Source organism: Neopelma chrysocephalum, unplaced genomic scaffold (genome assembly GCF_003984885.1).
Source record: "Neopelma chrysocephalum unplaced genomic scaffold, ASM398488v2 Primary Assembly neopelma1_361, whole genome shotgun sequence".
Lineage (NCBI taxonomy): Eukaryota > Metazoa > Chordata > Aves > Passeriformes > Pipridae > Neopelma > Neopelma chrysocephalum.
The window spans coordinates 609629-632374 of NW_020898025.1; the positions used below are offsets into that span (position 1 = coordinate 609629).

At 46.4% G+C, this 22746-nt stretch overlaps 3 protein-coding genes across 7 annotated transcripts in view; 2 read left to right on the top strand and 1 right to left on the bottom strand.

Annotated features, from left to right (window-relative positions):
- The first annotated feature begins 456 nt into the window (after nucleotides 1–456).
- Nucleotides 457–2917, top strand: TMEM50A (transmembrane protein 50A). Its single transcript, XM_027705914.1, has 6 exons — nucleotides 457–624; nucleotides 1286–1398; nucleotides 1513–1580; nucleotides 1717–1809; nucleotides 2228–2288; nucleotides 2580–2917. The coding sequence occupies exons 1-6, from the start codon at nucleotides 532–534 to the stop codon at nucleotides 2623–2625; spliced, it is 474 nt and encodes a 157-aa protein (XP_027561715.1). The 5' UTR covers nucleotides 457–531; the 3' UTR covers nucleotides 2626–2917.
- A 945-nt stretch (nucleotides 2918–3862) lies between these two features.
- RHCE (Rh blood group CcEe antigens) lies at nucleotides 3863–15186 on the bottom strand. Of its 5 annotated transcripts, none has more exons than XM_027705912.1 (11): nucleotides 14966–15185; nucleotides 11882–12344; nucleotides 10544–10730; nucleotides 10168–10318; nucleotides 9392–9533; nucleotides 7883–8040; nucleotides 7312–7449; nucleotides 6952–7082; nucleotides 6227–6306; nucleotides 5136–5209; nucleotides 3863–4841 (listed from the first exon to the last, which is right to left on the bottom strand). In XM_027705912.1, the coding sequence occupies exons 2-11, from the start codon at nucleotides 12015–12017 to the stop codon at nucleotides 4815–4817; spliced, it is 1224 nt and encodes a 407-aa protein (XP_027561713.1). In that variant the 5' UTR covers nucleotides 12018–12344; nucleotides 14966–15185; the 3' UTR covers nucleotides 3863–4814. The 5 variants fall into 5 exon arrangements, with proteins under 5 accessions (XP_027561713.1, XP_027561709.1, XP_027561711.1 ...); XM_027705908.1 differs by having other exon boundaries at nucleotides 11882–12696; XM_027705910.1 differs by lacking the exon at nucleotides 14966–15185 and adding an exon at nucleotides 14457–14588.
- Nucleotides 15187–15492: 306 nt separating this feature from the next.
- Nucleotides 15493–22746, top strand: part of MACO1 (macoilin 1) — a 30499-nt gene continuing 23245 nt past the window's right edge. The window contains exon 1 of the mRNA XM_027705907.1: nucleotides 15493–15732. Coding sequence (XP_027561708.1) covers nucleotides 15653–15732 — 80 coding nt within the window. The 5' untranslated portion in view covers nucleotides 15493–15652. The remainder of the gene's footprint in view (nucleotides 15733–22746) is intronic.

Genomic DNA, 22746 nt, shown 5'->3' on the forward strand with positions numbered 1-22746 from the left:
TCGGGGATGCGCGGTTTGGTGGGATGCGCAGTTTGGGGGGTTGCGCGGGTCGGGGGTGCGCCGATTGCGCGGGGTGCGCAGTGTGCGGGGTGAAGGGGTGCGGGACCCGGGGTGCGGGGGGGGAGGGGGCCCAGGGCGCGGGGGGCGGGATCGGGGGCGGGGGGGGGGGGGATGCGCTGGTTTTGCGGGGTGCGCAGTGTGGGGGATGCGCAGCTCCGAGGTGCGCCGGTTTTGCGGGGTGCGCAGCGTGGGGGATGCGGGAGGTGCCGGTGGCCGCGGGCCCTGAGCAGGACGGACCGCGGGGCTTCGTCCCCGCCCGCAGAGCCGCGGCCCCCGCACCCCTCCCGAGCGCGGGGGCCGGTGACCGGCGGGGCTTTGGCCGCTCCACCCGAACCGTGCGGTTTTCAGGCAGCTCGAACCTCCCCTGCACGGCTGGCCCTCGGTGGTTTCCTATCGGAAATAAACCTCCCCTTTTTTTTTTTTTTTTTGGTTTGTTTTTCTTTTTCCTGCAGTTCTTGCAAGTGCTGAAAAATGTCCGGTTTTCTGGAGAGCTTGAGGTGCTCGGAGTGCGTGGACTGGGGGGAGAAGCGGAACACCATCGCCTCCGTGGCCGCGGGAGTGCTGGTACTGCTGTGCTTGCCCTGCTGTCAGGCCCTGTAGGTGTAGTCAGCTGTCAGGAGCTAAAGATTATTAGAGCTTGGAAGGCTCCTCTCTTCCAGGTAACAAAGTGGCAGGATGAGAGGAAAACAGCCTCAGATTGTGCCAGGGCAGGCTTAGGTTGGATTTTTGCAAAAATCTCTTTGCTGGAAGCATTGGGACAGGCTGCCCTGGGCTGTGGTGGAGTCACCATCCCTGGAAGTGTTCAAAAAAATGTGTGGATGTGGCACTTGGGGACACAGTTTAGTGGTGAACGTGGGGCTGTGTTAGTGGTTGGACTCCACCATTGTGGAGGGCTTTTCCAACCTTAACACTTCTATGAAAAGGAAGAACAGGGATACATTGTCCTTGTACCTAGCAGCAAAGTTAAGAACAAAATCTGTTCTGGGTTCTTGCATCCACATGTTTCTTAAGCTTCACGGAGTAACTGTTGGAGTAGGGAAGTCTCTGGCTTTGCATTCAACCTTGTTCCCAAGCCAACAGCAAAACCAGTTATACCATCACTTTACCCTGTTGGAGATCACAAGAATGATTTTATATATTGTTATTTTTTTCCTAGAGCAATCTTAGATATTGTAAAAGGGCTTGTGTCTGTACTTTAAGCCATATTCCTTCTTTTTTTCCCTAGTTTTTTACGGGCTGGTGGATAATCATCGATGCAGCTGTGAAATACCCTAAAGTGGAAGACTTCAACCACTCCTACCATGCCTGTGGGGTTATAGCCACCATTGCATTCCTGATGTAAGGGCCATTCCTTGATCAGAGCTACACACTCCTAGAACTTACTTTGTGCAATTAATAAAAGGCTTCAAACGGAGGGGATTGATCCCATTTTCTCCCGTTTTTCTCCCTCAGGATCAACGCGGTGTCCAACGGACAAGTGCGGGGGGACAGTTACAGCGAGGGCTGCCTGGGGCAGACAGGTACAGATCTGGGAATCCACTGAGCCTTGGAAAAACTGGGAGAGCTGTGCCAGGGGGTGCTTTGTGTGCCTGAGACAAGAGCCACGACGTCCATCCTCAGACACAGGCGCCAAACATCCCTCTCGTGTCGTTCCAGGGGCTCGGATCTGGCTGTTCATTGGGTTTATGATGGCTTTTGGATCTCTCATTGCTTCCATGTGGATCCTTTTTGGAGGCTACGTTGTTAAAGGTAAGGCCTGACCCGTTTTTGGGAAGTTTAAAATATTTGAAATGGCTGTTGAATTTTAGAGCTTATTTTTAGATAGTTTCTAGGCAGTCCCTGTTTGAATATTTTAGTTCCCTCCACACCACTATCCCATTGTATTAACACTGTGAGGGATTTTATCTACTTCTAAGTCACAAACTTCTGACTACCCTCTAGAAACACAGGTCTTGCTCAACTGGGAACTGGACAAATATAATTAAACTGCTGCAGTTTTATGGGAATAATTCCCTGGGTGAGCACTTATTCCCAGAACAAAAATTACTGAGTTTGTGAATATTGCTTCCAGAGCCTATATGCTAAATTAGCAAAAGGTGTCAGAAATGGGATATGCTTGAAAATCACTTCCAAAAAAATTTACAGAGATTTTTTTTTCTTTTGTTAGAAAAACCAGTGGTATACCCAGGAATAGCTGTGTTTTTCCAGAATGCATTCATCTTTTTTGGGTAAGCCTATCTTCCTTTGTTTGTTTCTTATCTAATTTCTTTTTAATGACAAAAACTGAAACTTGCTGTAATCTGGTTTTTCCTTAAGCCCCGTTTTGTAACCAGACCTGTGTGAATAAACTGGTGAAGGCAGCAGATCTCTGGGATCTGTCTGCACAGGGTTTCGTGCAGGACAAAGAAGTAGATTTGCAAATACCACAATTTGCTCCCTGAAATCATGTTTTTAAAATAAGAGGGGCTTGATTTGCTCCTTTATGTGCTCATTATGTCCTTTTATTCTGTTTCAAACAGAGGACTGGTCTTCAAGTTCGGTCGCACGGAAGATTTGTGGCAGTGAACTCCCCTCTGGAAGTGCCCTGGCCAGGCTGGGTTTTAACTGCACACTCCCCAAATTTTGTAAAAACCATTTTGTAAACCGTGACCTTCCATTATGTCAAAAGATAAATCAAGGAAAGCTGAAAGCACTAAAAATTCCAGCTCTATTCTGTTTGATTTTTTTTTTACTCTTGTACATCCACTTAAATGTTGTGATGTTTTTTGACAAATGTAAAATTGCCACAAGTAACAGTGGAGTCACTTTTCTGATACATTTGCTACAAATAAACAGGATAATGGTATATGGATGTATTGAACCAGCTGTTTCTATGACGTTATTTACGAAGAAAAACTTACTAAAATGCTTTAAACCAACTTTTTAACGTATATTTATTACATATTTCCTATATTCAGACAATATAACCATTTCTTCAATTTCAAAGGTTATTGGTGTGTGGCTTTTCTTGCATAATATAGAACTAGGCTGCTTTGGGATTTTTTTTTTTACCCCTCTCTGAATATTTAATTTATCCTATGGTGATAATGAGGAAGTCTCTGGCAAGTAACAACTTACTGTTGCTGGGGGTGACACTGGAGAGGCACAAATTAAATAGTGGCTCTAGATGGAAGTAGTTTATCCACAATGCTTGTGCTCAGCTATTTTCTAACCACTGTGAGAGAAAAGGAAGAGCACTCTTCAGATGGAATTCTCTCTCTGGAAAAAAATACTGCTCAGACAGGGAGAGTTCTGCTCCTGTGTCTGCCCCTTTCTTGCATTCACCCAGGTTAGTTGCTCAGGAAATCAATGGTAAGGGAGATGGAATAAAATATTAGTCACTTAAAGACAGCAAACAGCAGTTTGTGTTGCACAAGTTGGGTTTGGTTGGTTCCTGGGAAGTTAAGAAAGTGAAGAACACAAGCTGAGCCCGGATCACACTGTTACTCACGTAGTAAGTGGTGAGTTAACTGTGAGGTAACACTCTGTGTGTCCAGGCTGGTGGAAGCTGTGGGCAGCTCATTAACTCAGCAGATCACTGGCTCCTTTGTGACCTAGAAATAAAGAAAACTGGCCCTTCCTCTGCAAGGAATTTTTCATTACTTGGAACCTGTTTCATTTCTGTAACTGTAGGGACCTGCTTTGCTCAGCACCTAAAGAATGAATGAGGTCAGTGAGCATCAAAGAACAGCCTCAATGTCCTCAATGTCATGTGTTTCCTCATTCATTTTTAACAAGTGTGCTGAATAAACAAAAACAATCCCATTTTCACTTCTTTATTAGGTAAGCATTTTGGAAAGAGTTTTTCTGTGTCAGCTATTTTTGAGACGAAGAACAAACGCCGAGGATCACAATCCACTTATAAACAAGGGTACACTTGCAGAGAATCCTCTGTGTGATTAGGCCCCAGAGTCCCCTGCTTGTCTTGGAATAAGCCACTTCCAAAATTGGGTCTTGGCATTGGTTTCAGGCGGCTCTGAGGATTATTCCCTCAGTCCCCTCAGGTGGCAGCTGACCCTGTGGAGGTACAGGCTGTCCCTACCCAGACACTGACCTGAGCTCTGCTCTTATTTTAGATTTGGCAGCAAATACCAAATTGATTTCAGAGGCACCATGCACAGGAAGAACAATTGAACTTCTTGCCATCTGAACTTCCAAATAGCCCGAGCCAAGTAATGACAGATTTGTCTTTAAGCAGTCAGAGAACTCAAGGAGTTCAGTCTGGCAGGATGCAGAGTTTGGCCCAGATCCAGCTCACCCATCAAATCCTTCCTAAACAAGGCCTTCAACAGAATCAATTTAGCTTAAAAACACGTAGTTGAGTACTTTTCCAGATAAGAAGTGCTCCTTGAAAAATTACACTTTGAAATACATAATTTTGGCTTTTAAACTTGGGAGCTAAAAATAGTTTAAAGTTTCCAAGCATTTGGATTGATAAGCCATTACAGCCATGAATGCAGTCAACCTTTTTGTACATATCTTATTTAAGGTAAGACCAACAAAGCAGAAAAGCTAAATGCAAGTTTGCATCTGTGAATTTACACTTAGTATCTTTAGAGAATAACTAGTTTAATACTAATTTTTCGTGCCTCCATTGGGATGGCTTTTGAGGGCCTGGGAACTGGTATTTCAGTGCTCTTTCAACCCATCATAGCTACTCATTTTCTCTAGTGACAAAGAGGAAAATCTTCTCTTGGTCAGCTGGGATCTTCCACTCAAAATCCAACAGCCAAATGGGGAAACTGTGAAGACAAACATTCTTGTGTCAGAACATTTTATGCACGAAACCATTGTACAAAAAACCCCAATGGGAAAACCTGATTAGAAGCTTATTTTCATCCATTTCTTTTTTCTGTAATTCAGATACAGCATCTCAACAAGCACCTACAGGTGCCCAAGGCCTGTGTTTGTGCATCAAACAAAATGTGCTGTGAAATGGAATATCCCCTTTTTTTATATGTTTAATTCAATACCCGAAGTTCTTCATCAAGGTGCTAAATATACTCTCACACAGTTAATTTTACATTTAAACTTACCTCCCAGTAAAACTGGTCTTCGAAGTACTTTGATACAGGGATGATCTTAAGCAGTCTGGTGTTCAAGATAAAACCTATTTGTAAAAGCAGATATATCCAATATAAATATAAACATCAGGAAAAGGGGAAGATTTTGTGTAACTGGAAGTTTCTTAGTAACATGTATCCAAATGTAACACAGATCAAAATACAAAGTCAGAACTGAATGCTTCAGCAGAGCCCCTTGACTGAAGCTGACCTTTAATACAGAGAGAAGCTTGCCAGGATCAAGGCTTATTGATATTAAAAAGTAATTGCTTTAGGTAAAACCCAATTAAACAGCCTGCTAGACTCTAAAACTACATCAAAAACATTAACTTCTTGCATGAAAAATGCCTGTGTATTTAAAACAATCTGGCTTATCAGCATTGTTAGATTGGGGTCTCAGATGGATATATCTCGATTTTTAAACAGTTGGTTAAGCACTGAATGTTTGGTTCTTTTAGCTGAATAAGGATCTGCTCAACTTTTTAATTACACTCAAGGTAATGCAAAGGTTTTAGATCACAAAACAATCATTTTAAGAGTGTTTTTCACAGCAATTTTCATCAGCCATTTCTGTTTTACTCAAGACAGAATTAACAGCTCTAGAAAAGCAGCAGCTGTCACAAAACAGAACATCACGTGAGAGCCACGTGAGCCCTGCTGATCCCAAACCACTCCTGATCAAAGGCCTGGTGCTGGAATGATGCAGCTCCTGACGTTAGTGAATCTCTGTACATTTACACCAACTGGCATAAGAAGTGACAAGCCCTAAAATAGCATTTTCTGTCACCAAGACAATGCCCAAATGTAAAAATATTTTCATCTTCACACGTCTCCTGTGTGAAACGTGAAGGCAGCTGTTAAGCCTGGGTTAAAATAAACTTGAGCACTGAAAGAATGGTGCTGCTGGGTTATTGATGTGCAATAACATCTCTTCTTCAAAAGGCTGGCTGTGAAGACCCCCTGGCATTCATGTTTCTGTGGCTGCTTTACAAATAATTTACCCAGAGAAACTTGCCCTGAGGAAACACGGAAGAAATCACTGGAACTTGTGTTTCAATACTGACCTGTGATAAAACCTGTTATCAAGGCAAGGCTGATGGTCTGGCAGAAGGCACCAATGTGAAGAAGGACCAAATAACCCAGACTGAAAAGGAAAACAAGTGTTTCACCTTTTACAGTTGCTGAATTTAGCATCAGGACTGTGAATGAATTCATATCTAAACAGTATTTTACATCAAAACCTCTCATCAAAACTGTTATTCTCAAATCTCTCTGCAGCTGCAGTTGGATGTTTTAGGAGATCCTACTAGAAAACTAATACAGACTTCAGGGGACATATTTTGTTCTTAGAAACCATCACTGTGGTACTAAAATTTCATTAAATTTGTTTCAGTAAGAACATGACTAGAAGTATAAGGCCCTCATGCTGCACTCTGATTTCTGCCTCCCCTCTCTTTGCACACAAAGCTCCTCAGAACACCTCAAAAGCTAAAAAGAGTCTTGGAAGGAGGCTTTCATCTCCCATTTCTGCTGTATTTAATGTCAAATATAAAGGGAAACAGAAAAGAGGACCCAAAACTGACACAAAAGTTTTGATCCAAAGTCTGCTCAACTCTCAAAGCCCTTTTTTACTGACCTTTTGGACTTCAGGGATTATCTTGGGTTATCTGGTATAAAACAATTTATCTGTGATGACACTCAGGCTTTCTGTAGGTATGAGAACTCTTCTCAGGGCACGCTGCAATAATGATCATTTAAGCTTATTATTTAATAACAAAAATTTAAGTACCTTGATGAATTAGCCCATTCTCTTATGACTAAGAGAACAACTTGGGCAAGAGCTCCAAGCACAGCAGGCAAACCAAAGGTGAAATGAACTCCAGAAGTATCATGAATTTTGAGAGGAGGATTCAAGCATCTCTGGGAAGAAGGAAAGATTTAATTGATACACAGGAACACAAGTTGATAGTTGCATATTGCCTGTTGCAGACCTGGAGATTTGCAAGTTCCAATCCTGCACTCTGCTCAAAGCACCTCGGGTTTCTTAGTTTTAATCTTTTTGAAAAAGAGGTTTCCCCTTGAGGTATCCTACATTGGAAAAGAAGTTTATACAGCTTATATGAAAACAACTTCAGGTTTTGAATACTACCTGTAAACAGTGAGATCCTAATATGGTGATGGCACTGCCAAGCAGACCCAAAATCATGGCAATCCAAGGATGACTGATCACCTCTGCTGTAAAACTAACGATGACCCCACCAGCCAGTGCTGCACTGTGGATGTGAGTCTGTAAAATAAAATAAGAACAGGAAGTTAAGGGACTTTTTATTTAGTGATAAAACAAAGGGGAATGGCTTTGAATGGAAAGAGGGAAGGTTTAGATTAAATATTAGGAAGAAATCCTTCCCTGTGAGGGTGGGGAGGCCCTGGCACAGGTTGCCCAGAGAAGCTGTGGCTGCCCCTGGATCCCTGGAAGTGTCCAAGGCCAGGCTGGACAGGGCTTGGAGCAACCCGGGCTAGTGGAAGGTGTCCCTGCCCATGGCAGGGGTGGAACAAGATGGACTTTAAAGTCTCTTCCAACCCAAACCACTCTGTTACTCTGATAACTGTCAGGCTGAAAGTCTGGACTTGTTTTTAGTTAGCAGCTATTATATTATCAGTCCATTACTGAGATTAACAGAAAAATCTTGTCCATGAAGGGATTTTCTCTCATGCCTTACCATTCTGAATTTCCCATCCTTTGAGGTCAGAGCAGACAACATGAAGGCAGTTACAGCACTCACTGCAAGGGCAAAGTAGGTGTTGAGGGCTGCTTTCCTCCCAGACTGAGTGAGCAGAGAATTGAAGCTTGGCCAGAACACCCAGAGAAAGACACAGCCTTGGAGACAAACACAAGAAACTCTCATTACCTGCTCTAAACCACAGTGAATCCATCACATCTGGAGTGCCCACAGTTTGCACTCACTGTAATTCCCAAACTGTAAAGAAAGGAAAGCAGACAGCAGCTGCTCCTCAGCCAAAAGTTCTGCTCCTTTTCATGGAACTGTGGAATTACTGTTCAAAACCAGCTGTGAGAGAATGAAAGCCAGGGAGGAAGGAAAACAGCTCCCATGGTACAAACCACTGTAAGAAAAACCCCAAGTGCACTTTGGTGTGTCTTTTGCCTTGGCTGCCAGTATGACTGGTGCTGGTTGTCTTGTCTCCTGGCAGGGTTTGAAGAGCAATGAGGATGAACTGAATAATAAGAACAGAATCCTCTCCACCTCTTTGATGATTCTTCCCAAGGAATCTGCCTGCTCAGTTGCTCCTTTCTGCCCAAGTTACCTCAGGAATTATCCAAGAAATAACAATATAATTACTCCAAATAGCAAACACTTGGTTGTAGCAAGCTGCACTAAAATTATAATGAAGGTTTAACAATGTCTTGATGAGTTAGATGAAAATACTTATCTTGAATTCTCCAGCAAACAAGAACTCCAGGAACACAAAAGAGCAGCATTTAAACTTCTTTTGCCTCAACTGGGCAAAGACTGACTAAGAATTAGACTCTGTGGACCCCTGCAGGAAGATCTTAGTTCAGCAGGTGGCAGTTACACAACAGAAGTCAAGGTAATGAAGAAACCAAATTGCTTCTGTAAGGACAAAGCTGGGACTCCCACACCTTCAGCCTGTCCTCACTCAGATCCTTTCTCGTGGGCCTGCCTGTATCACACTCCCCACCCTTCAGGAGGCTTTTATCTTTTCATTTACATTACTAGGCAGGGACTGCCTATTTATATCTCTGCACAGCACCTTGCAAACACAACCGAGCCTCGGCCCCAGCTGGGACTGGGAGCTCTACCAAAATACATGTTATAACATCAGCTTTGGCACACAGGCTCCTCACCAACGTGCCTAGACAAGCCCAAAGGGGACAACTGGACTGTGACAGTTGTCCAGTTCACCTGGAGAAGGAACAGTTACCCTGGTACAGCCTTTATGCTGAGGGTGACAGAAGCAAACTGAGCCACAGCCGTTGCAGGAGTGGCCTGGCAGGGAACGTGCTGAGAGTCACCAGCCCATTGTCAGAAACCACCAGCCACAGCAGCAGTTTTCTATGCCTGGCTGACTCACACCTGCATTTTGGATTCAAAACCTTCAGCCTGCTGTGCCCAGCCCCCCCAAAAACCTCCCTTATGTTCTCACTGCAACCTCTTCTTCCAATTGAGGTGCTGAAGCCAAAGACTTACCCAACATGGAGAACAAGTCTGACTTTGGGGTGCTCCTGTTCTTGTCCAGCCTTGGGGAGGGCTCAGGGAAGCAGGAGGTGACTGCCAGCCCAAAGTAGGCTCCAAACAGGTGCACATGCATCAGGCTGAGATGATCTCCAATCTGTATCAACAGAACATTCAAATTTGTGGTCTATTTAAGGCCACACGAAGCCTTTGATGCAGTTCCTGATACAGTTGTTCATGTTACCTCCCTATAAGCAACTTATTTTCACAGTCCCTCAGCTTATGCTTGAGTTATTTACATGAGACTGAGTTAGCTGAACTCAGTGCAGCTCATAAACACATGATCCATACATAGAGAGTTTGGGGTATGTTTGCAGGCCTGATGCTGCTGGACACCATTCCCACTGGAAATCTGCCAGGTTGAACTGGCACAGGGTAAAGTTTAAGGGCAATTAGTGCCTTAGCAGAGGTCAGGGCTTTCATTCATCTGTTGGGGATGGTCTGGGCATGGGCAAGGCCAAATGCACTGCACCCCAATCCATCAGATGAGCTCACCCTTCCAGGCTAAAAATACAGATATAGAGATATAGAGTGTGCAGGGTTTGGAGTTTGATATCCTTAAGCATAATCCCAAAGTCAGACTTCATCTTTTAATGAGAACACAGCCACAATCTGAGATAAAACACCCCCATGTTCCTGCCAGCAGAGCACCAAGAAACCAGCAAAAAAGGCAACGTTCTGAAGTCCCAATGAAATTTTCTCCCATGTATTTGGAAATCATGCCACAGTACCTCCAGGTATCTCCTGTTGATCCATCTGCTCACATAGAAAACTATTAATTCCACCAGTGTCATCACAATTAACTGCATGAGATTAGTCTTCCCAAGAACAGCTCCAGTGGAGATGACCACAGCTGTCATACTTATAAAAGCCTTTGCTATACTGCAAGAAAAGAAAGAAAAGGAAAAAATTATTCTGTATCAGGATGACAGCGGGGCCAATAAAGAATGACACGCAGTAAAATGCATTAAAAACCCAAAGCCTTCTAAAATGTCTGCAAATATGACTATGCTAATTCCCAAAAAGGTCCATACAACAAGGCATTAACCTCCATAAAGAGCAATCAGCAGTTCTGGATGATTCCAATTCTTAACATGAACTAATTACCTTTTCAGAATACCTTCATTTGCCTCTAGAGAAAAGAAAACTAATGAATCTTCTACCAACACAGAGAATTGGACACCAAGTACAATGATCAGGAGGTTGAATCCAGTGCTGCTAAACCCATATCTTCTCAGAACCATCAGGAAAAAGCCAAATCCAAAAATCACCATGTGGTTGACATCTTGAAAGTCTGCATGACAGAAAAGACCAAGACAGCAGTGAAATTATTAATGCAGACTGGATTTCTGCTTTAAAAAAAAACATTAAAAATCACAATTAACTAAGAAGCTTCCAGATAAATATTCAAGTGCCATTTAGTACTTGCAGAGAATTCCAGAGCTTTCTTCCCAATCCATAAGTAATCAAAAAACCAATACCTTTGACCCTGAATTTATTTTTACAAACTGCTCTGAATGGATGCCACAGGATGGGGGTTGAGGAGTCAAAAAGCACAAGAGAAATGAAGGACATTTAGTGAGGAAATTTGGACATTCAGTTTTCCTGAGGTGAATTTAAAGAGCTTAAGTTGAAATTTTCAGGGAGAGTTACTGTGAATGAGTGCTGATCCATTCCTTGAGGGCATTAGGGAGGAAAAGAGTTACAAAAAACCCCCTGTATGATGCCCTCATAGAAGGAACAGAAATTGCAGGAACAGTTTAACATGGAAACCAGCACTATTGCATAAAAGGGAAAGGCTGTCCAAGGTGGAAGCTCTTGGATCTGTAAGCCTGGAATTGTCCCTGGGACCTGCTAACAGTCATATTCTCATATGGTTGTGCTGGCTGGTTCCTACAGGAAAACACCAAACTGCTGGGGAAGTAGATCCCATTTTTCCAGCTGCAAAACAGGGAGGGTCACACAGGAATGTCCCGAGGAATCAGCTCGTATTTGCACAACACCATAAACCTGTCACACACCACAATCCAACAGCACTTCCAAGGCACAGAACACACCTCCAGACTATGTTTAAAGCCTTCATTCCACTGTATTAACTTCATTTATTTACCCCAAGCATTCAAATGGAAAGCGGTGCCATCCTGAATTCCCTGCTCTGTAACACAACAACGTGGCAGGGACTCAACATGGAGCAAAGTCGCCTCCATGGAGTCAAGACTGCCCCAAACAGGCAGCAGAAAACAGACCAAAAATGCAATTTAGTATCACCTGTGTCTTGGTTCACTGCCACTGCTTTGATATAAATAAATTCCCACCACACCAGGCAAGGTGGGGTGTTTAAAGGGCAGTAAGAACACTCTACTCCTCACTGAATCCCATCTCTGCTGCACGGCACAACAGGAGCAGGGATTATCCTTCCTTTCCCAGCAAGTCTGCCAGTCTTACCTGGGTAGGAGCTGTGTAGCCAGTCCAGACCATCATGTTCTAAGTTGACAAAGTAAGAGCGGGTGAGGAAAAGAACTTCCAGCAGAAGGATCACCCAGGGAACGCTGTTTCGGAAGTTGAGGTAATTGGAAGACATTGTGCACTCGACTACATCAGGCACAAACACATTGATGTGTTCTTTTTCCTATAAAAATGTTCCAGTAACCTCAAACCAATAGCAAAGGAGGTTTTGGGGGGTGGCAGGAATAAAAACTCAAAGGGAGATAAAAAGCCCAGGAGGCGTTGGCAAGGGACAGTTCCTTATCTGGGGCACGTCAGGAGCCCCAGTTTACCACAGCCGACATGGACTGAACTCAAGAAGTGCTTGTGAATGGAGACACATCCAACTGCCAGTGCTGTCATGCTCCAGGACACCTTCCATGCTCCAGGACACCTCCAGCTGCTGGTGAGCCTTGCAGCTCAGCTAAAAGGCAAGAAAGGAGAACACGGACTCCCAAGAGCAGGATGCTGTAGTTTATGCAAAACCATTATTTATTTATGTTGCTGGTGTCCACCCTGGACCCAATTCCCTTCATAGAAAGGTGGGGAAGGTCCTGTTGAGAGGCTCAGTGTGATTCTACAGCTCTGCAGCCACATCCCAAGGCACAGCTTCTCGTATGTGATGAATCCAACTCCACGCCAGAGAATCAGGAATCTCTGGACATGTCAAGAAAATGCAGCACTTCCTCTGCTACTTGTGGGATCAGTCTGTTGTTCATAGTATGGCCATTGAAACAGCTGCAGTGTATCCTCTGGAAATCCTTGGCATTCCCAGGCTGGGAAGGCACAGACAGACAGCACTTTTTATTTGGGAACCAAACCACAGACCCACAGCACCCCGAGCCTTTAATTCCCCCCTTGCCTTCACCCAGAGCTGTACCAACCCCTGTTGCTGCAGTGTGGCTACAAGGTACCTGCTGCCTTGGGGGTTCTGAGCCTTTTGGTAAACACAGGGATTTTGTGTTTGTCCTTGTTGTTGCTTTAAACCAGGAGCCACTAAAGGGACCTCAAAGCCCATCTCATTCCACCCCCCTGCCATGGGCAGGGACACCTTCCACTAGCCCAGGTTGCTCCAAGCCCCGTCCAACCCGGCCTTGGACACTTCCAGGGATGGGGCAGCCACAGCTTCTCTGGGCAACCTGTGCCAGGGCCTCCCCACCCTCACAGGGAAGAATTCCTTCCCAATATCCCATCCAACTCTGCCCTCTGGCTGTTCAAAGCCATTCCCCCTTGTCCTGTCACTATTTACCTGTATAAAAAGTCCCTCTATCTCATTTTTATAAGCTCACTTTAAGCACTGGAAGGAACATTTGTGTCCCCTCAGTATCCACGGTGCTTCTGGTAAACTGAACCCTCTTTATTCAGGCTGTTCAGACTAAAGGATTTTAACCACATCTCAGACATTCTGCTCTGAGGCCACTACAAACCAAGTGCTGAGTTGAGACACCAACAGTACCCAGAAATGGGTATAAATGTGCCCAGAAATGGGTATAAAGCCACCTGCTGGTGACAGAAACAACTACCAGAAAAAAAAATATGCAGGAAAATCCCAGTATACCTTAATTTTAGGACATTCCTCCTGCCAAACCAGGATATAGGGTACAATAATCCAAATCCTTGGACTCCAAGGTTCCCTGCCCATGGCAGGGGGTTGGAATGAGATGAGCTTTAAGGTGCTTTCCATCCCAAACCATTCTGTGACTCATACCCAGAATGACCCAGAACTCCATCCACAATTTCACCAGGGTGAAATGAACACAGTGAGCTCTTTTGGCACCTGTTTCTAAATCCCATCAGTGTTAACACTCGGGGAAAACACACCAAAGGCGAGGAATTTACCCACGTTTTCCCTCAGGATGACATGCCACCCTGTGAAGCTGACACTCAGATTCACAACTTAAACTCCCTCCCAAACAGAGAGACCAAAGCTCGGTGATCTCAGACAGGGTGATGCACAAAATAACTCCTATATTAGGAAGAAATCCTTCCCTGTGAGGGTGGGGGGGCCCTGGCACAGGTTTGCCCAGAGAAGCTGTGGCTGCCCCTGGATCCCTGGAAGTGCCCAAGGCCAGGTTTGACAGGGCTTGGAGCAACTTGGGATAGTGGGAGGTGTCCCTGCCCATGGCAGGGGGTGGGACTGGATGGGCTTTAAGGTCCCTTCCAATCCAAACCATCCCGTGACTCTGCGTTTCTAAATTAGAGCTTCACGACCACGACAACACCCCCATGACTCAGCCAAGGGCCGGGCAGCCTCCTGGGCCAGTTTTAACGCTGTACCGAGTCCCGCACTGCTCAGACTCAGCCCAGCACCGCCCACCCTTGTGCAGGGCGGCCCATTATCCCCAGGGCGGCCCATTATCCCCAGGGAGGCCCATTATCCCCAGGGAGGCCCATTATCCCCAGGGAGGCCCGGCAGGCCCACGGCCCAGCCCAGTCCCGGGGCACCGCCACCAGCCGGGCCGGGCGGGGCCCAGCCCACGATCCGGCCTCCCTCAGGCGCGGCGCCGCCATTGTTCCCCTCACGGCTCCCACAGACCGAAGGGGCCGCGGCGAGGGGGCTCTGCAGGGGCCGTAAGGCGTGAGCGCTCCCGGGCGCGGAGAAGCCCCTGCCGGGTTTCGAACCCGCAGCCGCGGGGGCGGCGCCGATGCCCGGCCGTGACTCGGCAGCGGCGGGACCCGCCCGGCACCGCCCCTCATCGAGCGCCCGCCCCCTCCCCACAGGCCGCCCTTAGGAACTGCCCTCCCATTGGCCGAGCGCCGGCTCCTCCCGGCCTCTGATTGGCCTATCCCCATCTTCGGGTCTCGCGTCCTGCGCTGCGATTGGAGCCCTCGCCTGTCACTCAGCTGTGTGCGTTGCTTATTGGCCGGAGCGGCCCATCAGTCATCCCGCGGGGTTATATTGCCCCCCGGCGGGCCGTTAGCAGAGGTCGCTCTGTGCGGGCGGCACAAACTGCCGCCGCTTGCCTTTGCACCTGGGACTTAGCGTTCCCTTCCCCAGCAGCCGATTTGCCAGGGAGGTTGTCAATCAAGCGTGAGGGGCGGTACCTCGGGGCTAGGGTGACAGAGGAAATTGGGCCCACCTTCTTCCGTTTCCGAGTGGATGGCTGAGCTGTCCTTTTATTTTTGTGCTCCTCTTCCATTGGGCGGCTTCCTTGTCGGTCACCACGCGGGGCGGGAACCAGCCCGGTAGGACAGTGGGTGGGCGGAGATCAAAACCCGTGCAGCGATTGGCTGGCAAAGCCGTCAATCACAAACCCTTCTCTTTGACTGGCTTCTGCGACCGTCAATCAAGGGGGTGGGCACGTCGCGCGACAGCACGAGGCGGAACTAACTTTCCGGCGTCGCGATTGGTTTACTGGGCCGTCTGTCTGCGTTTTTACGCTGATCATTGGTTACAAACGCTGTCACTCAGGCAGGCTCAGCTCTTTGATTGGCCAGTGCTAGCGGAGGCGGGGCGCTGCGCGGCGGCTGCGCAAGGGAGGGGGGGGACGCGGCGGGGAGGGGACGGACCAGGAATTATTTTTATTTCTTTGTTTCCCGGGGAGAAAAAAAAAAAAAAAAGGGGGGGTGAGGAAGGTAAAATAAAATAAAAAAAATATAGACCCGGGAAAAAAGGAAAAAACGTAAAATTAAAAAAAAAAAAAAACAACGAGAAGCCGCGTCGCGAACCCCCGGCGGGGGCGGATGGTGCTGCCGTGAGCGGGGCGGGCCGGGCCGCGCCGGGCCGGCGGGATGAAGCGGCGGAGCGCGGACTGCAGCAAACTGCGGCGGCCGCTCAAGCGGAACCGCATCACCGAGGGCATCTACGGCAGGTACCGAGCGGCGCGGGGACAGCGGCCCTGTCACCCCCCCACACACCCCTCACAGCGGCCCCGCCGCCGCCACGGGCCCCCCGCGCGCTCTCAGGGCGGGGGAGCTGCTGGCCAAGGTGCTGCCGGGGGGGAGGGAGCCGCCCTTGGGGGGTTCGCGCACGGCCCGGGGGCCTTCGCCGTGTGTCCCCTCGCCCTTCCCCGGGGGTGGTTTCTCGGCGGGGTCTCGCAGCTGGAGGGTCCCGGAGGTGCCGCTCACTGCGGCTTCACCTGCGCGGCCCGGGGAGGCTCCACTGTCCGGGGGTTCCTGGAGGTGCCAAAGCTGCGAGCCGCTCGCTGCGGCTTCACCTGGGGAGGTTTTTCCAGCAGGATCTCACAGCTGGGCGTTTCTAGAGGTGCCAAAGCTCAGAGCCACTCGCTGCGGCTTCACCTGTATCTCCCCCGGGCGGGAGGGGGGTGTCTCGTGTTTGGGGGTTCCCAGAGGTGCCAAAGCTCCGAGCCGCTGGCTGTGGCTTCCCCTGGGGAGGTTCTCCCAGCAGGATCTCACAGCTGGAGGTTCCCAGAGGAGCCAAAGCTCAGGGTCACACGCTGCAGCTTCACCTGGGGAGGTTTTCTCAGCAGGATCTCACAGCTGGGCATTTCTAGAGGTGCCACAACTCAGAGCCACTCGCTGTGGCTTCACCTGTATCTCCCCCAGGAGGTTTCCCCGGCGGGGTCTCACGTCTGAGGCTTCCTAGAGGTGCCAAAGCTCCCGCAGCTTCACCTGGCGAGGTTTTCCCAGCAGGGTCTCACAGCTGAGTGTTCCCAGAGGTACCACTCACTGCAGCTTCACCTTTATCTCCCCTGGGAAGTTTTGCAGGGGGGGGGTCTCATGTCTGGGGCTTCCCAGAGGTGCCAAAACTCCAAGCCACACGCTTCAGCTTCACCTAGGGAGGTTTTCCCAGCTGGGGGTTCTCAGAGGTTCCAAAGCTCTGAGTTACTTGCTGCAGCTTCACCTGTATCTCCCTGGGGAGGTTCCTCGGTGGGGTCTCATGTCTGGGCATTCCCAGAGGTGCCAAAGCTCAGAACCCACACGTTGCAGTGGTTCTGGAGCAGGAGAACAGCTGGGCTGGTGGCTCAGCCCTCTCGTGCAAAGGTTAAGAAAGTTGTTTTTCACGTGGTGATGGAGGTGCCTGTGCTGCAGGTCTGCAGTGGGAGCACATGAGAGCCTGGGGTGTAGCAGTGAGGGATGTGAGCAGGAATTTGGGTGGGAGATGCCTGGAGCAGGGGTGGATGATCTGGTGGTGGTGGGACCACAGCAGGTACTCGGCTCACCTCTGACCTCTAGGATGAGAAAAGGAGTAGTAGTAAAGTGAGATCCACGTGGGATGTGTCTGGGAATGCTTTCCAGGTGTTTGCATGCAGAATGCACTAAAACACTGATCCCTGCAGTTCCAGCACAGTTGTGAGCCTATTTTGAAGAGTTTTTTACGACTCTGCACTCCCGAGTACGCAAAATTTTATATGAAACACAACAATTATGTGTTTGTCAATAAAGAGGCGTTTGGGTCAGAAGAGGCTTTGAAGCTGCCTTGTGAAAGTTGTAGTAAGTGTGGTGGCCCATTTCTGTTTCTAGTTCGGTGAGGTTGATATATGCAGAGCCTGGAAACTTGAGCAAGCTCATACAATTCAGATGTTAACTTTGCATAAAGGAAACAGCTGATAGGGAGCTCTGACTGGAATAAAATTGTCACAGTGTGCTGCTTATCCTACTTGTAGTGAATCTCTACACGAGAGCACTCTAAAACCCTTGTTTCAGACTTCCAGGTTTTGAGAAAATGCTGCTTGTGAAGAGGAACATCCCTTGTGTAGAAATTCATATTCCAGATGACTGGTCTTGGGAGAATAATTCAGATATGTAAGGAATTGCTTATAATTACTTAGTTTTCACAAGTCATTCACAGTGATGTGCCTTTGAGGTGACTGGCAGGGAAGGTGGGGTTGAGAGAAGGAGGGCAAACCAGAATAAGATGAGAAGAGCAGCAGGTGATGAGTGTGTGGAGCAGGTAGAGCTGCTGTAGGTGTGTGAACGGCTCTGGCTTCTTGCACAAACTTCTCCTGGAATGTTACAGTGCAGAAATGGGATTTTTAGCCTTTGTTTCACGTGGCATTTTGATAAACAGAAATAATTGTGTCTTCAAAGTATTATCACACAGAAAGAAAAGAGAAATAGTGTGAAGGCTCTTCTCTGTAAGTCAAACCAGAGGGAGGCACTTCCACATGGATTGTGGCTCTTCCTCTTATTTCTTTTGCTTTCCTTCTGCTTTTTCTTCTTTTTTTTTTCTTTTTGCCCCCAATAATTCGAAGAGATTACATATAGGTAACTTCTTACGGAACTATAGATGCCTAAATTCGTGTAATTACTGTAGTTATTTACTCAGCTTATCTTAATTGTCACCATCAGCTAACACAAGCCCAGTAAATACAGTTATCAGGAGGTCCCATCATGGTGTTATAAGCAAAGCATCGAGGCTGAGCAAACAGCAGGATTGGGATGCTTAACTCTTGTAGGATTTTTGTTTGCTTTTTAAATTAAGACTAATCTTTCCATCCTTGTTCCCTCTGCAGTCTTTGAAAGCAGCTGTCACTAAATAGACACGTGGGAGCGTAGTTGAGAGCTGGGAAACTGGAAGAGTTTTGGAGCAGGTGAAGCAAAGAAGGAATTGTCCTGCAGTGAAGCTCTGGGGCACGTGTAAATCTGCAGCAGATTTTAAGAAGTGATAGAAAAATAATTTCTAGTCACAGAACAGAGTTAGAAATACAAAATCCTGGGCAGCACTGAAAAATGTGAATAACCTGCCTCCCTGAATGTTAATTTTTGCCACTTTGTGGAGTGTTGTTTTTAACAAGTTGATCTGAGGGTTCACAACCTACAGTGTTGTTCTTTAAAATACTTTCCCCACCATTCACTACCTAAATTAAATGGATTATTTGGCCTCAGCCCTTCATAAATGCTTTCAAAGTTACTCCTGACCAATCTTCCCCCCTTCCTCTCCCAGTTTTCAACAGCTGCCCTCCCTATTCTTCTTTAGACCTCTTCTTCCATTGACCTGTTTTTTCTTCCTTCTCCTTTCTTCCTTTTTTACCTCTTTTTTCTTTTCAGTTTGGTTTTACTCCCTGTTTACAGCTCTAAGGTACCTGGGGCTGTGTGACAAACTTGATAAATCCAACTCTAGTATTATGTGCAAAGACTTTTGCTCTTTGGAAGTATTGCAGTATCTGTGGAAAGAACATTAATATAATCAAAAATAACTGTGCTTTCAATAGATCACTAATGGTAGGAATCTTGAGATCTTTTATTATTTCCACAGTGTGTGTTCCAAACTTTGCCTGTTCATTTGTAAAACAATGGCAATGGATAGATGAAAAATGCTGAAGTGATTAACATCTTATACCTTTGGCAGTGTGCACACATTAAAACCTTAATTGTTAATTAAAGTGTTCACTGCAGCTTGTCATCAGTTAAGCAATTAAGGTTTACTTGTTACTGCTTGTTCCTAACTCTTCCCAGTCCTCATCCTTCATCTGTTTAAAATCCTTCAGCTTTATTGCTGATACTGCTTGTTTTGGCTCTACTGAGTCATATTGGCACTTGGTACCAATTCTGTAGCTGGTGAAGTTTCAAGATGAATTCCACGTGTGATTTGCTTTAACTTGGGCTGTCACATCAGCTGATTGATGCTGCATCATGGATTCCCTGACAATGGCCCTTAAACGTTCCTTTGGAATCAGGATTTTTTTTAGCTCTGGATGTAAATTGCTCTTTATCACAGGCAGTACCTGGGCTGGCAGCCAAGAGGGTGCCAGGGAGGAGGTGTGTTTGTGTGTGTCTGATCTCCAGGTGGTCCTGAGATCCCACCACTGGCACAAGGGCAGAATTTCTGGATACCACGACCCTCAAGATCCTCCTGGTTCCCTCTGCCACCGAAATCCTGACAGGGCTGATTTCCAGGGACTCGATTTTTGATTCTGCTGACGGCCAAATAAATTGTAGCAGTTCATTACTACCTCCAGGAACGTGGCTTTTTTAGGCTTTTCTTAAAAATCCATAATGATTCTTCCTGCTGATTTATTCTGGCACCTTTTTTTTTTTTTATAAGCTTCCTATACAGGATAAAACATTTTCTTCTCCAGCTGCCCCGGAGGTCTGTAACAAAGCAGCAGAGCTGTCTTTTATGACTTGAACTTAAATCCAGGTCTCAAATCTAATTTAGCCTACATTTAAATGTGTTCTACTGTGTCAACTCCAATGGTACATGTAATATCACTTCCCTCTGCCTGTGACTTCCACTCCTTGCACACTGTGGCTCCTTTAGCTTTATTTTGTGTTCTGGACACTGATGTTTTCAGGCTGACAGTGCCTCTTGTTTCAGCACCACAATGCTGATTGCTGATTATATCCCTGTGCTTCAGCTTCCAGAACTGCTGTAAGAATTTTCTATTTTGTCTTCCTTTCCTTACACTTCCATAGTTCAGTAATGGATATATTCTATGCCAAGACACTGAATAAGCAGTCAGGGAGGTTTCCTGGGATTCTTTACATTTCCCTTCCTTTCCAAATATTTAGTTGGCAAGGATTTCCCAGGATAGTTTCCAGTACACATACCACATCCCAGCAGTCCTGTTTTCTCCCTTGCATACTTGCTGTGCTCATTCTGTCCTCCTTGTTTTGTCCACTAGTAATAATCTTATATAGATTTATTTGTGTTTGCATATATGAAGCTTTTTTATTTGCAAATCTCCAGCATTCTCAGTATTGTGGCTGGTGTTGGATGTGTAACCTGGAGGTGGGGGTTGTTGCCTGTTTGGTAATTCCACACAAATGCTGAATTTCAGCTTTCTAAAGCCTACCTGTGTGTTTGGCACCCACTCCATTGTCTTGGATGAGTCAGGCTGCAAAATGAAAGGTGCCATCAGTTCTGCCAACATTCCCTTTCCTGCCCTTGGGCCTTGCTGATAATAGTGGGATAGAATGGAGGCTTAATTTGCCACCAGTTTGGGTTTGGGGTGCATAATTGGTTCCTTTTCTAGTGATTTTTTGCAATATTTTTACCTTGCAGCAAGCCCAGTATCTGTTTCGGGGGCAGTAAAAAGAGAACAAAGAACAAGAGAGGGGAAAAAAAAAGGAGGAAAAAAAAAAGAAAGGAAATGGCATCTGGCACTTGAAGGGGGAGGAAGAATAAGGAGGAAAATTATTTGTTTGAAAATGCAAAGGGGGAGCACAACCACTGTTGGGTTATGAATAAATCTTTATATTCAGTGTACATTAGCAATCAATTGACCTCTCAGAGAATTTGCAGCACTGTAATCACTGCTCCTCCCTGTTTGGTGCCCTGCTCCTCTCATGGATGTGTCCATCCTTCCCTCTTTTCCTTTATTACCCTACAGGATTAGATGCCATATGCTGGTTTATAGGGAGAGCCCCGTCCTTAAACCTCTGTCAGGTCACCAGGGCCAGATTTTTTGACATGTGTCAGAAAATTGGATAACCCAGATTTTAGGTGTTTATCTGCAAGAATCTTTCCCTGTATCAAGAACCAACTCAGAATTATAATTGGCATCATGGAATATATTTGAGCCTCTCTAATGAAAAGGTTACAGAGGTTAGGAAGCGTTTCAGCCTGGTGAGTGTTATCTGGGAGTGGGAGAGACACAGCAGTGATCAGAATTGGAGAAATGTGTGATGTGCCCAGAGAGATCAATGACTGTCAGAGGTTCCCAGGCACCAAATGGCTGGTGCTGGATCCCAAAGGAGATGGATAACAACAGGAATGCCCATGTCTGGAAGGAATCGAGGGATTCAAGAGCAAAGATGCAGTAGAAGCAGCTGGTACAAAGCAGAGGAAGGGAGGAGGCTGTTGCTAAATTTTGTTAGTTGTTTCATTCATGTGATGCTGTTTGAATGGTGCTGTCTGAGGCAGAACAGCAGCAGGGATCAGCCTGTCAAACCAGGGCCCTGTGCCTGCTTTTCTTGGGGTTTAATTCCTGCTGGACGTATTTCAGCTCTCACTAATTTAAGCCTTCACTGGCGAGGTGTCAGTTCACTTGTAAATGAAGTGCTGAGCTGTGTGCTTGCCAGGACGGCAAACCTCGGCGTGCACACACCTTTAGGGATGCAGGGACGCTGAGATTTGTGAGCCTTCCTCCTCTCCCGAGGCTCATTCCTTCTGCAGACTGCAGAGTGCGGCAGAGGCACCGAGCTGGATGGCCCCGGGGGAGCTCTGCAGTTTGGAACACTGGCTCTTTGGAGGGTCCTGATGCCTGCAGGCTGCCACCAATATCAATTTTTAAAGCTGGGCTGAAGTGTTGAGTTCTGACCCTGCAGTGCTGTGGCTTTAATTGGAGGGGCTGATGTTAAAAAAAAACCCAATAATTCATGGAATGTAGTACCTTTAAATTGATTTCTGTGAATGTCTGCATGTAGACTCAAAGAGTTCAATACGTGTGTAGAATATATTACACAGCAGTGGATTTGTTGCTGAGGCCAACATAAGTGGATGAACTCTTTTATAAAAGGAGTAACTTTCTTGTGTCTTTGTACTCATGGAATTCTCAATTGCTCTCGAGTCCTTCAGATGACTGAGAAGTAGCCTCTTTAATATTGTTGGCAAAACCTTGTTACAAACGTTGTATTGTTCCAATTCCGCTTTAAAAGGTGGTAAATGTCACCATGGCCCCTGGATGGATATGAATTTAATATTAGAAATCACTTTAATGGCTGTATTACAGAACTCTTATTCAGCAAATGCTTTAACTTAGAGTGGCACTTAACAGTGGAGAAGCATTAGTTCTGACAGCCCTAATTTGCTTGGAAACATGCAGTCTCCTCATGGATTTCAGTGGCAGGAAAATAAACACTGGCCATCAGTTTAACCCAGGGAAAGGTGCCTACACAACACAACTGCTTTTCCAGCAAAACAGGCAGAATAAGGATTTGCCTGGCTGGGATTCTTTTAGATATTTCCTCAAATTTTAAAG